The sequence below is a fragment of the Coregonus clupeaformis genome, chromosome 9, assembly GCF_020615455.1.
Source record: "Coregonus clupeaformis isolate EN_2021a chromosome 9, ASM2061545v1, whole genome shotgun sequence".
Taxonomy (NCBI): domain Eukaryota; kingdom Metazoa; phylum Chordata; class Actinopteri; order Salmoniformes; family Salmonidae; genus Coregonus; species Coregonus clupeaformis.
The window spans coordinates 48993025-49010844 of record NC_059200.1 but is presented as its reverse complement, the minus strand read 5'-3'; the positions used below and the strand labels follow the sequence as shown (position 1 = coordinate 49010844).

At 45.6% G+C, this 17820-nt stretch overlaps 1 protein-coding gene across 3 annotated transcripts in view; it reads right to left on the bottom strand.

The window, feature by feature from the left end:
- Positions 1 to 17820, bottom strand: part of LOC121574012 (long-chain-fatty-acid--CoA ligase 6-like) — a 60933-nt gene that overhangs the window by 42918 nt on the left and 195 nt on the right. Inside the window, exon 1 of one of the 3 annotated variants that reach the window (XM_041886519.2) lies at positions 16699 to 17163. The exons of 1 other annotated variant lie outside the window; for it this stretch is intronic. In XM_041886519.2, coding sequence (XP_041742453.1) covers positions 16699 to 16744 — 46 coding nt within the window. In that variant the 5' untranslated portion in view covers positions 16745 to 17163. Of the gene's footprint in view, positions 1 to 540; positions 771 to 16698; positions 17164 to 17820 lie in introns of those variants that run through there. One more of the 3 variants, XM_045222659.1, reaches the window with a different exon arrangement.

Below are 17820 nucleotides of genomic sequence, written 5' to 3'. Positions count from 1 at the left end.
CCTGACATTCTCCTGTAGAATTCTCTGATACAGAGCATAATTCATGGTTCCTTCTATTAAGGAAAGTGGCCCAGGTACTGAGGCAGCAAAGCATCCCGAAACCATTGGTCTCTGCGTGCCTGGCAGATATCTCAGCTTGGAAGTCAGCCCAGCTTGGATGAGCACCAAGAGGAACTGCCCCTCCCTAACTTCCGGCTATGCTTAAAGCCTACAACCCAACCCGAGCACTCCATTCTGCCACCTCTGGTCTCTTGGCCCTCCCACCTTAACGGGAGGACAGCTCCCGCTCAGCCCAGTCAAAGCTCTTCTCTGTCCTGGCACCCCAATAGTGGAACCAGCTTCCCCCTGAAGATAGGACAGCAGAGTCCCTGCTCATCTTCCGAAAACATCTGAAACCCTACCTCTACAAAGAGTATCTTAATTAATCCCACAGCACCCCCCTATCACATCCCCTCTTTACCTCTTTAGTGAACTAACACTCGCAGTTGACTTTTTGCTGACTTTGCTGATAGCTACTTTATTGAGGAAAAATGTACTTACTTTAACTGAGATATGTCGTTGTCCCACCTAGCTATCTTAAGATATACATTACTGATTAATACTGAATAATATACATTATTCTGTATGGTTGGTTGGTAGACGGTTGAAATGCTGAATTTGTGTTTCTTCCCTGGTGGTATGAGTCACACAGAACCACAAGCCCGGCCAATCACAATCACTTCCTCCTCGTTCTTGGTTCACTATGCAGCAGAGAGAGACATCAGCAATGACAGTTACAGCAGCCACCACATGACTCAACCATCTACCAGAACAGAATAGGCCTCACTTCCTCTTCTGTCACTACAAAACTGACACATTCATACACATTGACCCTACATGTCCTGTGAGTGTTTTTAACTACATCCCTATGATTCAGTACCATCTCTATTGAAAGGTCACAGCAAGGTTATAATAATGAGTCATGTGCAACATTATGGTAATACTATTATTGCTCATAGTGCTATGCGGTACATTGTGCTTTTTACAGCAACTGATTTTTCACACATTGCAATTCTATCCCATCCTGACCTTCCTTGTTTCAGTTTCTACTATACCGTATAGGCTTAGCCTAGGCCTAGAAGGCCAGTAGCTAGGGGTGTTGCTGTGTAAGCATTAGGCTATCCATCTCTGGTGGGTTTTTTCAGCCTTGATGAGGGTGAATTATACTGCCAGGCAGTGGTGGAAAAAGTACCCAATTGCCATACTTGAGTAAAAGTATAGATACCTTAATAGAGAGTTACTCAAGTAAAAGTGAAAGTTACCCAGTAAAATACTACTTGAGTAAAATTCTAAAAGTATTTTGTTCTAAATATACTTAAGTATCAAAAGTTAAAGTAAAAGTATAAATAATTTCAAATTCCTTATATTAAGCAAAGCAGACGGTACCATTTTCTTGTTTAAAAAATTTACGGATATCCAGGGGCACACTCCAACACTCAGACATAATTTACAAACGATGCATTTGTGTTTAGTGAGTCCGCCAGATCAGAGGCAGTAGGGATGACCACGTATTCTCCTGATAAGTGCATGAATTGGACCATTTTCCTGCCCTGCTAAGCATTCAAAATGTAAGTACTTTTGGGTGTCAAGGAAAATGTAGGGAGTAAAAAGTACTTTATTTTCTTTAAGAATGTAGTGGAGTAAAACTTGTCAAAAATATAAATAGTAAAGTAAAGTACAGATACCCCCCCCCAAAAAATATTTATACTTAGGTACTTTACGCCACTGCTGCCAGGTAGATCTAAGAGCAGGGCTACACCTGCCATTACACCCAGAGCCTATTGATGCACATGATTTACATGTGGCTACCCTGCAAAGAGATCATGGCAAAGTCAACCGATCAGTACACAAAACGCGATATCAAAATACAAATCAAACTGAGTTGTCGCCGGTCTAAACATGTTTTTTGGGGGGTGCGTGTAAATCTATTGTCACACAGAGGGGTTGGTGGTGTAATGTGACCTTGCAACGGCTCCATTTACATATCCTAGTACAGCGTTTCCCAAACTCGGTCCTGGTGACCCCAAGGGGTGAAAGTTTTATTTTTGGGCCTAGCACTATACAGCTGATTCAAGTAATGAACTCATCATCAAGCTTTGATTATTTGAATCAACTGTGTAGTGCTAGGGCAAAACCAAAACGTGCACCCCTTGGGGACACCATGACCGAGTTTGGAAAACACTGGCCTAGTATCTTTAGTAAAAATAGCACAGAGGGGAATTACTCTATTGCAAAGGTATATGTAGATATCAAATCAAATCAAATGTTATTTGTCACATGCCCCGAATACAACAGGTGTAGACCTTACAGTGTCATGAGCCCTCTCACTCCACCGGGTTACCACCTTAATTTGTTTCCACTATCTTCCACTCTGCTCACCTCCCTCTCTCTACTCAGCCTAACTAGCTCCACCTGTCCCTGCTCTGCTCGGCTCTAATTACTCTGCCAGCTGCGCTGCATTACCCACTAACCTCTCCCAGTATTTAAGGCCCTGTCTTTCAGCTCTCCGGTGTCAGATCGTCTGCAAAGCTCACACCCGGAACCTGTTTGCTCGCGCTTCTGGCTCACCCTGGTTTTGTGACCCCGGACCTGCCTGTTTTTGGATACTCTTCTGCCTCAGGAGATCCAGACCTGCTTCTGCCATTACGACTCCTGACTACTCTTCAATCCCGGTAACTCTGACCAGCCTTCTGCCTTGCTACTACGTATTTTGGATTTCCCTTGAACTGTACTGCTGCCTGGTTTCATTCCGCCCTGTTGTGTCTGTGTCTCCCCCCCAGGACTTCTGGACCACCCACCACCGGCTTCATAGGACGCATCGCTGCCACTGGGGGGGGCACAGACCCAGCGCATTGGACGGGATCCCTGTTACCCCTGGAGCCTTCATTCACTCCCTACTTCCCTTTTCCCTTAAGTTTAATAAACTTTCTGGTGTGACGCAATTGTGGTCCTCTGGTCGTCTGTCTGAATCGTGACAGTACGATCTGACCATTATGGACTCAGCGCACACTTTCCCGACATGGAAACCGATGAGCATGAGCAGCAGTTCCAGCAGCAGCAACAACAACTCGCCATGATCATTCAACTCCTCACCAACCTTACCCCAGCCAGTCTGCCCACCAGCCCAGCCCCCGAGTTACCTGCCCCGGTCATTGCAGCCGCTGCTCCGAACCCAAGATTGGAAACCCCGAGCGGTTCAACGGCGATTCAACCCAGGTCCGGCCATTCCTGACTAGCTGCCGACTTCAGTTCTCCTTGCAGCCAAGGACCTTCGCCACGGAGGGGGCTAAAGTTGGGTATGCCATCACTCACCTGACGGGCCGAGCTCGACTCTGGGGAACAGCAGAGTTCGAACGTCAAACCCCCGCATGTGCAACCTTCGACCTGTTTGCTGAGGAGATGCTGAAGGTGTTTGACCTGGATTCACCCACCGCAGAGGCGTCTCGTGAACTGTTCAGTATTCGACAAGGCAGACGTACAGTCGCAGACCATTCCATCGACTTCCGAACCCTGTCTAGACGAAGTTCTTGGAACACACCATTGTTGGTGGACGCGTTCTTCCATAGTTTGGCTGACTATATCAAGGACGAGTTGGTCTCCCATGAACTGCCTTCCACTCTTGATGAAGCCATCGCACTGACTGTCAGGATCGACAGAAGGATACAGACCCGTCGTCGTGAGAGGGGGGCGCCAAGGTCCACCTACTACCGGCATTCGGAGAGATCCGACTGGGCTCCTGTCATCTACTGCCACTCACCCAGGTCAGCTTGATCAGTCTGAGCCTATGGAGATTGGGCGAGCCTCCCTCACTCCTGCAGAGCGCCAGCGCCGCTCACCTCAAACCTCTGCCTCTATTGTGGAGGTGATGGACATCGTGTGGTAACCTGCCCTTTAAAGGGCCGAAGCTCACCGGGCGTAGGGGGAGTCCGGTTGAGTTCAATGACCATCCAGTCCTCCGACCGCAAACCCCTGCTGCAAGTTCACCTCCGCCTCTCTGACTCAACTCACACCCTGGCTGCTCTGGTGGATTCTGGCGCCGAAGCCAACATAATGGACATCAAGCTGGCACGCCAACTGGGACTGGAGAACCTCCGTTTGACACCTCCTATTCCTGCCCGGGCACTGGACGGACACTTACTCGGATCGGTCACTCATGTCACGGCCCCGGTCTCGATGGGTCTGTCCGGAAACCATCAAGAAACTATCCAGTTTCACCTGCTCCCCTCTCCAGGCCAACCCCTCATCCTGGGTTACCCATGGCTCCGCCCGGCACAACCCTCAGCTCGACTGGGTGACCGGGGTGATCAGGGAGTGGGGAGAGGACTGCCACCGAACCTGCCTGCTTGCTGCCGCACTACCCCTCGGCCAGTACCTACTAACTCCGCTCCTGACCTCTCCAATGTCCCAGAATGCTACCATGGTCTCAGAGAGGTGTTTAACAAAGCAAGAGCCACATCTCTGCCCCCTCACCGACCGTACGACTGTGCCATCGACCTCCTCCCTGGAACAGCTCCTCCAAGGGGTCGTCTTTATTCGTTGTCTGCTCCTGAAAGAAAGTCCATGGAGGACTACATCAATGGCTCTCTGTCCGCAGGATTAATCCGTTCATCTTCATCTCCTGCTGGTGCTGGCTTCTTCTTTGTGGGGAAGAAGGACGGATCTCTTCGCCCCTGCATCGACTACAGGGGACTCAACGACATCACAGTGAAGAACCGTTACCCTCTGCCTCTGCTCACCTCTGCTTTTGAGTTGCTCCAGGGAGCCACTGTTTTTACCAAGTTGGATCTCAGAAACGCTTACCACCTAGTGCGGATCCGGGGAGGGAGATGAATGGAAAACCGCATTCAATACACCAACAGGCCACTACGAGTATCTGGTTATGCCTTTTGGCCTCACCAATGCTCCTGCTGTGTTCCAGGCTCTAGTGAATGATGTACTGCGGGACATGTTAAACAAGTTTGTCTTCGTTTACCTGGATGACATCTTAATTTACTCCAGAAACCTGTCTGAACACACCCGCCATGTCCAGCAAGTCCTTCATCGTCTTCTGGAGAATTCCCTCTACGCCAAGGCAGAGAAATGTGAGTTTCACGTCAAGACAGTGGCCTTCCTGGGGTACATAGTGGCAGAAGGAAGTATCCAAATGGATCCTGCCAAAGTATCAGCAGTCACTTCATGGCCAGTTCCGGAGAACAGAAAGAAGCTGCAACAGTTTCTGGGGTTTGCTAACTTCTATAGGAAGTTTATCCGGAACTACAGTACCGTTGCTGCCCCTCTCACTGCTCTAACCAGCACCAAGCAACCCTTCACCTGGACCCCAGCAGCCGACAAAGCCTTCAGTACCCTCAAGGTGAGGTTCACCTCCGCTCCCATCCTCCAGATGCCTGATGTGGACCGGCAATTCATTGTGGAGGTGGACGCCTCGGATGTGGGAGTTGGGGCTGTGATTTCTCAGTGGGCTGCGGAGGATAGGAAGCTCCATCCCTGTGCCTTTTTCTCACGTCGGTTGTCCCCCTCTGAGTGCAATTACGACATAGGGAACCGTGAGCTGCTGGCTGTGAAGCTTGCCTTGGAGGAGTGGCGTCACTGGCTGGAGGGGTCCACCATTCCATTTCTCGTTTGGACCGATCATAAGAACTTGGAGTACATCCGCACGGCCAAACGGTTGAACTCCAGGCAGTCCCGCTGGGCCCTGTTCTTCACCAGGTTTAATTTCACTCTGTCATACCGGCCTGGATCACGCAACACCAAGCCAGACGCCCTCTCCCGTCAATTCCAGAAGGATGACACCCCCTCCAAGGACCCTGTGTCGATTCTGCCAAGTCCCTGCATCGTTGCAGCTCTGACCTGGGCTGTTGAGGAACAGGTGCTGGAGGCTCTCCGTAACCAGCCAGGTCCCAGCACTTGCCCAGCTGACCGCCTTTTTGTCCCCCGAAGACCTGAGGTCCCAGGTCATTCAGTGGGGACATGACTCCCGCCTAGCTTGTCACCCTGGCTCCACCCGCACTTACAACCTGCTCGCCCAGAGGTTCTGGTGGCCCTCTCTGAGGAAGGATGTACGGGAATTCGTCCAAGCCTGCCCCATCTGCAACCAACACAAGTCGTCCTGCCAGCCCCCAGCCGGATTGCTGCAGCCCCTGCCTGTGCCCAGACGTCCCCTGGTCTCACATCGCCCTTGACTTTGTCACGGGGCTGCCCCCCTTCAAGTGGCATGACCGTCATTCTCACCATCGTTGACCGTTTCAGCAAGATGGCACACTTCATTCCCCTCCCCAAGCTCCCAACCGCCAAGGAGACCGCCCAGGTGGTCCTGGAACACGCTCTTCCGGATCCACGGACTGCCAAGGGATGTTGTTTCTGACCGTGGTCCACAATTCTCCTCCGCTTTTGGAAGGAGTTCTGTCACCTGCTGGGAGCCACAGTCAGTCTGACTTCCGGATTCCATCCCCAATCCAATGGGCAGTCAGAGCGGGCTAATCAGGAGCTCGAGAAGGCGCTGCGATGCATGACTTCACGCAACCCCCACTCCTGGTCGCAGCAATTGACATGGGTGGAGTACGCACACAATTCTCTGACCTGCTCTGCCATCGGTATGTCCCCTTTCCAATGTGTTTATGGATACCAGCCTCCTCTATTTGCCAGCCAGGAGGAGGAGGTTACTTGCCCATCTGCACTTGCTTTTGCCCGTCGATGTCGCCGCACCTGGTCACAAGCCCGAGCCACACTCCTCAGGTCCGTTGCCAGCTACACTACCGGGGCCAACCGTCGGAGAATTCCTGCTCCCACCTACCATGTTGGTCAAAGGGTGTGGTTGTCATCGAAGAACCTGCCACTCAGGGTGGAGTCGCAGAAGCTGGCACCTCGGTTCATTGGCCCATTCCCTATCATAAGAGTGATTAGCCCAACTGCTGTCCGGCTCCAACTGCCTAATTCCCTGAGGGTGCACCCCACTTTCCATGTGTCTAAGATTAAGCCCATCCATGAGAGTCCGCTGGTCCCTGCTGCGCCTGGTCCTCCTCCTCCACGGCTCAGCCGATGGTGGTCTGGTTTACACCGTCCGCCGCCTGCTTCGGTCCAGACGGAGGGGTAGGGGTCTCCAGTACCTCATTGACTGGGGAGGGCTATGGACCTGAGGAAAGGACCTGGGTGCCAGCTAGTCGGATTGTGGATAGGACTCTCATCACCGCTTTCCACCAACGGCATCCTGATCAACCTGCAATCCGTAGGGGGCCGCCCCAGAGGGGTCCCTAACCGTCCGGCCCGCTCGGCTTCCTGTCCTGTGCCTGATCCTGTCTCGGGACCTGTCCCATCTCCCGACCACGGCCCTCCGGCTTCCTCCGAGGATGAGGACGTTCACTCGGACCGTTCGGAGGAGTTCTAGCCCTCCTCCGGCTCCCCTCCTCCCGCCCGGCGTGGTGTTGCTCTTGGGACTTCTGGGGCCGTCCCTTGGGGGGGTTCTGTCATGAGCCCTCTCACTCCACCGGGTTACCACCTTAATTTGTTTCCACTATCTTCCACTCTGCTCACCTCCCTCTCTCTACTCAGCCTAACTAGCTCCACCTGTCCCTGCTCTGCTCGGCTCTAATTACTCTGCCAGCTGCGCTGCATTACCCACTAACCTCTCCCAGTATTTAAGGCCCTGTCTTTCAGCTCTCCGGTGTCAGATCGTCTGCAAAGCTCACACCCGAACCTGTTTGCTCGCGCTTCTGGCTCACCCTGGTTTTGTGACCCCGGACCTGCCTGTTTTTTGGATACTCTTCTGCCTCAGGAGATCCAGACCTGCTTCTGCCATTACGACTCCTGACTACTCTTCAATCCCGGTAACTCTGACCAGCCTTCTGCCTTGCTACTACGTATTTTGGATTTCCCTTGAACTGTACTGCTGCCTGGTTTCATTCCGCCCTGTTGTGTCTGTGTCTCCCCCCAGGACTTCTGGACCACCCACCACCGGCTTCATAGGACGTATCGCTGCCACTGGGGGGCACAGACCCAGCGCATTGGACGGGATCCCTGTTACCCCTGGAGCCTTCATTCACTCCCTACTTCCCTTTTCCCTTAAGTTTAATAAACTTTCTGGTGTGACGCAATTGTGGTCCTCTGGTCGTCTGTCTGAATCGTGACATACAGTGAAATGCTTACTTACAAGCCCTTAACCAACAATGCAGTTTTAAGAAAAAATAAGTGTTAAGAAAGTATTTACTAAATAAACTGAAGTAAACAATAAATCAATAATAATAAAAAAGAAAAAAAATAGAAAATAGAAAAATAACAAAATAATTAAAGAGCAACAATAAAATAACAGTAACGAGGCTATATACAGGGGATACCGGGACAGAGTCAATGTAGGTAGATCAATGCAAATAGTCCAGGTAGCCATTTGGTTAGCTGTTCAGGAGTCTTATGGCTTGGGGGTAGAAGCTGTTAAGAAGCCTTTTGGACCTAGACTTGGCGCTCCGGTATCGCTTGCCGTGCGGTAGCAGAGAGAACAGTCTATGACTAGGGTGGCTAGAGTCTTTGACAATTTTTAGGGACTTCCTTTGTATTGAGGTATAGAGGTCCTGGATGGCAGGAAGCTTGGCCCTAGTGGCCGTACGCATTACCCTCTGTAGTGCCTTGCGGTCGGTGATGCAACCAGTTAGGATGCTCTCGATGGTGAGGCTGTAAAACTTTTTGAGGATCTGAGGACCTATGCCAAATTTTTTCTGTATCCTGAGGGGGAATAGGCATTGTCGTGCCCTCTTCACGACTGTCTTGGTGTGTTTGGACCATGACAGTTCGTTGGTGATGTGGACATCAAGGAACTTGAAGCTCTCAACCTGCTCCACTACAGCCCCGTCGATGAGAATGGGGGGCGTGCTCAGCCCTCCTTTTCCTGTAGTCCACAATCATCTCCTTTGTCTTGATCATGTTGAGGGAGAGGTTGTTATCCTGGCACCACACTGCCAAGTCTCTGGCTAGTTGAATTGAACATGCTAGCGTGAATAATGGGTAGTCTACATGCTTGAGCAACATGGGCATCCTGCTCCAACTCGGGGAATCACACTGTACTTCACGTCTGTGTCAATGTTTTACTCATTCTAATGACACTAAATTAGCTGATGCTGTTGAGGCTATTGATTTCAAGGTACAGGCATTAGAAGCTCTGGTCTGGGAAGTCTACCCACCTCAACACAAACACCAGTCAACCTCTCTGCTGTCCAAAGTGCTTGTTTAACAGTTTTCATGACGGCCATTGATTTCACTAACATACTAAGCATGAAACACCACAGACAAACAGGCAAGGCCAGAATTATTCACAAGGATTTGGATTGCCTACAATGTAAAGCGTTTACAAAAACTTGAGAGAGACTTTATAGGCCTAATAGTGTAATTAGATAAATATTCTGATCTAACTCTTAACTGAACCTTTCCACTGAAACACATAGGAGGCTATGTTGAGGTAGCATGTTGGGATGTGTCCCAGTCTGTACGGCCTTCCATTATTGATGGCAGCCCATCCCCTGATTGCATCTGTATCATTGTTTGAGGGTTAGTCTATCCTCTCATCCAATAGGGAGTGTCCCTTCTCTGCACTCTTTGTCCTATATTAACCTGGCCCTATGCTAGGCTTGCGGAGGATCACTCACACACAGGTCAGAGCCAGCTATCTTTAGCCCAGGAAGAGTACTACTGGGCAGAGGACAGTGGAAGAGCTGCTCAGGCAACCACCACATCCCAATCCACCATATCGTCATTATCAACAGTAATGACCTTGATCAGATGGACCAATCACATAAGTCGCCTAACACAGCCTAATTCGGGTCATTAGGGACACAGTGAGCTCATGATATTTGTGGTTGGAGGGGTACACAGACAGCAAGATATACACTGAGTATACCAAACATTAGGAACACCAGTGGTGTAAAGTACTTAAGTAAAAATACTTTAATGTACTACTTAAGTAGTTTTTGGGGGTATATGTACTTTACTTTACTATTTATATTTTTGACTACTTTTACTTTTACCACTACATTCCTAAAGAAAATAATGTACTTTTTCCTCCATACATTTTCCCTAAAACCAAAAGTACTCATTACATTTAGAATGCTTAGCAGGACAGGAAAATGGTCCAATTCACGCACGAATCAAGAGAACATCCCTGGTCATCCCTAAGTCCTCTGATCTAAACACACATGCTTCGTTTGTAAATTATGTCTGAATGTTGGAGTTTGCCTCTGGCTATCCGTAAATTTTAAAAACAAGACAATCGTGCTGTCTAGTTTGCTTAATATAAGGAATTTGAAATTATTTATACTTTTACTTTGATACTTAAGTATATTTGATCAATTCCATTTACTTTTGATACTTAAGTATATTTAAAACCAAATACTTTTAGACTTTGACTCAAGAAGTATTTTACTTTTACTTTGACTTGAGTCATTTTCTATTAAGGTATCTTTACTTTTACTCAAGTATGACAATTGGGTACTTTTTCCATCACTGAGGAACACCTTCCTAATATTGAGTTGCACCCCCCCTTTTACCCTCAGAACAGCCTCAATTCGTTGAGGCATAGACTACATGGTGTTGAAAACGTTTTACAGGGATGATGGCCCATGTTGACTCCAATGCTTCCCACAGTTGTGTCAAGTTGGCTGGATGTCCTTTGGGTGGTGGACTATTCTTGATACAGGCGGGAAACTGTTGAGTGTGAAAAACCCAGGAGCGTTGCAGTTCTTGGCACAAACCGGTGCTCCTGGCACCTACTACCACACCCAATTCAAAGGCACTTAAATATTTTGTCTTGCCCATTCACCCTCTGAATGGCACACATTAACAATCCATGTCTCAATTGTCTCAAGGCTTAAAAATCCTTCTTTAACCTGTCTCCTCCCCTTCATTTACACTGATTTAAGTGGATTTAACAAGTGACATCAATAAGGGATCATAGCTTTCTCCTGGATTCACCTGGTCAGTCTATGTAATGGAAAGAGAAGGTGTCCTTAATGTTTTGTACACTCAGTGTACATTAGTTTCCATTATTCAATTTCCACCCTCTCCATGCAGCAGGAAGAGTTAATTTTGTTAGTTTTCCCTAGATGTACTGTTTCTTTCCATATGTAGGCCTACTGTGTCTGTTCTGAATCCTTGGATACTGTACATGTAACCTACCGGTAGCCTAGGGGTTGTGAACGGAAGGTATTGGCTGCCCACACTAACCTCAGAGGCCTGAGTCCCGCCCCCTCTCCCCATCTGCAGAGCGTCACCAGCAATTAGGCTATTCTGCCATGAGATTATGGCCTATTAGTGCAGAGACGGATGCACAGTAACCCCCCATCCCCCTCGGCTCTGCCTTCTCTATTTAAAGTCACCTCACCTCTGTCTGTCTGTCTGTCTGTCTGTCTGTCTGTCTGTCTGTCTGTCTGTCTGTCTGTCTGTCTGTCTGTCTGTCTGTCTGTCTGTCTGTCTGTCTGTGTGTCTGTGTGTCTGTGTGTCTGTCTGTCTGTCTGTCTGTCTGTCTGGGCCCCAGGGCAGATCTCACATTGCCCTCTGCAAACCTTTAATTACCTCCCACCGCTGGGAGATTATGCTCAGCGAGGGGGGAAAAGGAGAAGCGCATTTGGCCTAGTTTGTGCCTGGCTGGCCACCGTATCACACCACCCTCAGCAGACGCTCCAGCTATTCTCTCTCGCTCCCCCCTTCTCTCTTCCTCCCTAAACCCACGGTGCTTCGCTTCCTCCAGCAAATGATAAATAATACACATGCAGACCTCAACACAAAAACAAACACACACATGCAAGTTTAATAGCTAACATACACATACATACAGTGCGGACTCAACCAAACACATTAACATACAAACATACAGGTTTGACTCATACAGTGAGCAGATCAATGAGTCATTTTAAAAGAGATGGGGAATGTCAGGCAATGCTTTTTCTAGTTGATGGTCCAATGCAACCGTTTTTATCTCAATATCAACTAGTTTATTGGTAACAATGAAGTACCTTACTCTGATTGTTTTCAATTAAAATGGTCAAAAGGAAACAACAATAGCTTTTTAGCAAAGAGTAATTTCTCAAGCAAGAATTTTGCTAAGACTGTCTTTGAGTGGTCTGAGTGGGGAAAACTACCTGTTATTGGCAGAGAGGTTTGGAACTCTCTTTCTTGTTGGTCTATTAACTATTTTACCACCTGGTGATGTCACCCAGGCAGGCCAAAACTCCATCCCACCAAAACAAGCAGAAATTTCAGGCAGTCTTTTCAAACAGCTATTCATCATTTTCACAATTTCATGGTATTATTCCAGCCTCATAGTGTGGAAATATATATAAAACACAAGAAAATCACGTTTTTAAGTGCCTTTAAGACTGATCTAAAGAAACCTAGTAAAGCATGTGATGCATCAGGAGAGGACGTAACCCTTGTTCAGCACTTTCCATTTTGTCAATGCAGTCCAATAACCCACATTAAAGCAATGGGAATGCTTGGGATGCTGAAACATCCACACCATCCACCCCTACTCTTCATAACACTCACAACTGTCTGAGTGAGGCAATATCCATCCATTAATATAATTAATGTGATGGATTATATGAGATTCCAGACGTAGATATCATATAATTTCCTGTCTTTAAACTTGGAATGCACTTACATAAATATGAACCTGTAAATTAACACCTCACACATGTACAGTAGCATAGCATACTGTACAGGGGCCAAACCTAGCTAATAGGGTAATGGCTGAAAGGTTTATGCTTGATATTATCCCCACTCTTCTCATGCAATGTTTCTAAATTATAGCGACAACACTAAACTACCACTGGTATAATATTACTTTGACTAAATAGGCTATAGCCTAGCTAGGTTCCATGACGACTTAAAAAGTCATTAAATTGTAGGCTGATTTAGAAATGTAGCCTACAATGGTCCGAAAAATACCGAATTGTAGCAAAACTTTTCAACTGAGAAGCACTCATATATTTTCTCAGTCTGTGACTCTGTCATGGGTAGAGCATGTGTCTCATCCTCTAAATTATTAAGAGGGGGAAAATAATAGGTTTCCATGAGCCAGGGGGGTGACAATGTCTCATCTCTCATTCATCCCTCCATCCCATTCATTTCCCCATAGGGATTTTACCCTAACAAAACAATTCAGTATACAACAAGTTATTGCTCACTTATACCCTTTAATCATATATATTTGGAAAGATTCACAGCTATCCATCAGGCACATTTTCGTAATGTTCAGTTCAACAGAACTTCGATCATCGACCTCTAGGATACATATCAGAATTACCTGTATAAATTGATTTAAAAAGGAAACATGTCAACATTTTAAACTTTGTTTGACACGTGGTCATTAAATTACCTTTCAAATTAGATATAATAAAACCAACGTTGGAAGCATCAGCTGCTAGAAAATCGGCCATATTGTTCCATCGACATTAGAATGGGGCAGTTATGTTTTTGGATTCTAACTTTGGTGATAGAGGCACCAAATTGCACACACACAGCTAGAACAGGATTTTTAAAATATTTGTAGATACAGGGCCATCACAGAATTCTAGTATCAACCCCACAGAACCATTTTTCCAATATGGCTGACAAACAACTCAATGGGCTCTCATTGGACAATTTCGCATGACCATATCTGTATGATATATAATTGTAGTAGGCCCAATAATATCTTAAAAGCCCAGTGCAGTCAAAAATATTGCCTCACTCAGACAGTTGTGAGTGTTATGAAGAGTAGGGGTGGATGGTGTGGATGTTTCAGCATCCCAAGCATTCCCATTGCTTTAATGTGGGTTATTGGACTGCATTGACTAAATGGAAAGTGCTGAACAAGGGTTACGTCCTCTCCTGATGCATCACATGCTTTACTAGGTTTCTTTTATTCAGTCTTAAAGGCACTCAAAAACGTGATTTTCTTGTGTTTTATATATATTTCCACACTATGAGGTCGGAATAATACCGTGAAATTGTGAAAATGATGAATAGCTGTTTGAATAGACTGCCTGAAATTTCTGCCTGTTTTGGTGGGATGGAGTTTTGGCTTTCCATGGTGACATCACCATGCAGTAAAATAGTTAATAGACCAACAAGAAAGAGAGTTCCAAACCTCTCTGCCAATAACAGCTAACTTTCAGTTTTCCCCTCCCCACTTAGACCACTCCCAGAAAGTCTTAGCAAAATTCTTGCTTGAGAAATTGCCCTTTGCTAAGAAGCAAAATGTTTTATTTTTGACCATTTTAATTTAAAACAATAACATTAAGGTACTTAATTGTTACCAAGAAATTATTTGATATTGAGATAAAAATGGCTGCTTTGGACCTTTAAAATCTTCATAGTGATGTAGAATACACAACCAAATGAGCCAGGTGTGCCAGATATATAAAGAAGTGACTAAACAGAATTGTGTTAAGAATGTGCCCAAAAGCTTTCCCAATCACTGATTTCTGAAGGAGTTATGATCAATAATTGCAATATTTCAGCTTCAAACATGTAAAATGGATATGTACATGTGAATAGTCATGGATGTGAGCTGATTAAAAATTATATAATCTTATCGTATTAACTTTTTTCATAAAACAGAGGACTAGAGACTTGCCGCATACATTACAATGCATAATTCTATAGGAATACCAATACGTTTTCACCTGATGATGAAAGCAGCAAACCGTTACATGTAGTTAATCTAAATGAATGTCTATTCTTACTATGGGGTCATAACAGATTGGTCTGTTACTAGAATACTAATAGTAATATAAGTGGCCTCAAAAAGGCCCAACATTGGATTTTACTACTGGAATGTAAGGGCAGGTTTATAGTCCTCAAAATGTGGTGCCTCTATCACTCAATTACATGGAATTCTATGGCCAAGCTTCCAACATTCTTATTTCAATGACACAATATGGGTGATTTTTAAACAATAGTTGTATCTGGTGCTTTATATAATTTCAAAGGTAATTTCATGATCTTTCAGAACCACTTGTCAAACAAAGTTTAAAATGTACCAGGGTTTCCTTTGTAAAAGCAATTTATACAGGTAATTCTGACATGTACCCTAGAGATCAAAGGTCAGAGTTCTGTTGACCTGAACATTCCGAAAATGTGTCTGATGGATAGCTGTGAATCTAAGCTTTCCAATTATATATGATTAAAAAGTATAACTGAGCAATAACTTGTTGTATATTGACATTGTTTGTCATAGGGTAAAATCCCTATGGGAAAATGAATGGGATGGAGGGATGAATGAGAGAGTGATAACAGAGAAACTGCCATTGCTGCACTGCTATCACACATTTTCCAACTCCAGGGACATAGACCTTAAAAAAAAATCACTATGAGACATCGTCACCCCAAGTGAGCCCGAGAGACCAAATTTGGGGGGTCTGGCTCATGGACTATGTGTATTATCCTACCTCAGATGTTAAAACAATGCATTATGCATGATGAGGAGTTTTGACAGCGCACAATGGCTGTAAAGTAAACGTTGACAACGCAACAGTATAACTGTCCCTAGGCTACTTGATCTTTTGGGGACGAGGTTACTATAGATCAAACACGCTGATATGTGGAAAATGTGCCTAATGTTGATTAATATATACTGTTTTTTTAAATCGTCACATTTTCCCCCACACCCCTGACTGGCAGAACAAAATAGTGTTTTACAGAGCATTACCCAAGAAAGTGATTATGCGCTCGGGCTGGCTGCAGTATTTCAGGACCCTCGCCACTGGACAGCTCCTACCAATCAGACAAGTCCGATTCAGCGCGTGAATGCGCACGTCACACTACCCAATATGGCGTGGGTAGAATCAGAAGACATCCATCCGCAACCACTAAAACACGTTGGTATATGGGCCTATCCTGCAATTGTTTAGCTAAATGTATAGTATTTGATTGATCTAGCTAGCTACATGTTATCTGGCTGTCCTGATAATAGCCTACATTTACGCCGATGCATGTTAGCAGCAGTCACTGAGCCATTGCCAGGCGAAATACAGTTGCTAAATGGTTGAGAGATTAGCTTTTTCATTTACGTGTATCCGGTTTAGGCATATACCCTACAGTATCTTGCACGACCTTAATAACCAGCCGACAAGAATTTCTCACATTGAAGCCTGTCATGTGGAATAACATCGCATAAAAATACCGGAAATGTGTATAACTAATTGAAACACAAAACAAGCTATATGTGCAGAAAAACTGTATCGACCTAGTTGGCCTATGCGCAGAGGTTTTTGCATTATGTTGCGCTATGCGCTTGCCATGCCATGCCATATGCCTGTAATTGCAAGGCAAATAAAATCGTTATTCCGTGAAAATGTCTCAACAACTGGTGTAGCCTATTATTATAAGTTACATCACATAGGTTATGCTATAATAGTGCACTCACTGTCAGGCCGGCAGGTATGCACATAAAGATAACCTTTCCAAGATGCATTCCGTGTAGGCCGGACGCGAATAAATGTATCTTGAAAATGTATCATCCAGGCCACACTATAGGCTTTTCTAAATATAGAAGCGGCACATGTCAAAATAATGCATCCTATTCTATATGAATTCTAAATCACTAACATGTCTCACAATTTCAGAGAGGCTGCGCCCATAAAATAAATGGCACCTGCTATTCTATGGTGAACATAATGAATGAAAATATATGAAACTCACCTAATATTATCCAGACAGACCCAGAGACCAGAACGAAGGAAAGCATGTCTTTCTCATTGAGTTTGACGTCGCAGCACACAGCCCGGTGCAAGAGCCTCAAACTGCAGCATCGACTGCAGTAACTCGCCGACAGTCTGGGAGAGTATGAGAATCACCGAGTAATAGCCTACTAGTCTACTTACTGCTAGCCAGTCAATTCAGATTGCAACGTCCAACCGGTTACAGCCTAGGCTATAGCTATTTGCATAGGAGCACATAAATAGCTATAGCTGCGCACGAGAAAAAATGCATCCTCAAATATGAATGAATATAGCCTACCATCCCTCCTGGACTATTTATTTTATTTCCCTTCTAGGTAGACTATAGGCTTTCCTGCGCAACAGCATACCTACTGAAATTAAAGCGTTTAGCCGATGTTGCAGGTGAGATGCAGGGAGAGCAAGGTTACGCAGAAATAACTGTACTGGGTGATGTGCACTGTTAGGCTATAGCGGTATTATAGCGGCTCTATTTCTTTTTATTTTAGATGCTGGGTATAAATGAGTTAACAGATCAAATGTATGTTTGATTGTTGTACACGATTAGGTTAGATTTGTGGATTTGTACATACATTTAAATAACGTTGATAATGCATGATGTTCGATAATAGTTCTGTGTAGTCTCTGTCCTGTCATAATAGCTGTACATACGGGCATTTTATTATCAGGGGAGGTATATCATAAGCCTACAGTATATAGGCTATGCGAGTTACAGCGGGTTCTAGAGTTGGGTTTAGTACATTTCAGTGGGTCTGCATGGGGAATGTTTGGGTTGGAGATACACTCCTCACATGACATGACACTCCCCCAGAATTAAAACATCACCTTGAAAATGCTGCCCTCCAAAGCAGGGGGAGCGCCCATTGCTGCTGCTGCTACAAACATAACATTTGTGTGATAATTTAATAGGACACACAGAGATCATTTCTACTTATTGTCTTGTCATACATAGATTATATCACACCTTAAATGTCAAGCCTACTGTAGCACATTTTATGCAACGGGTTAATCTGGATTCTGGACACATTTTGAGTAGCCCTAGCCTACACATGTCCCCATTGGGTTTTTTTCAGACACATTTTGA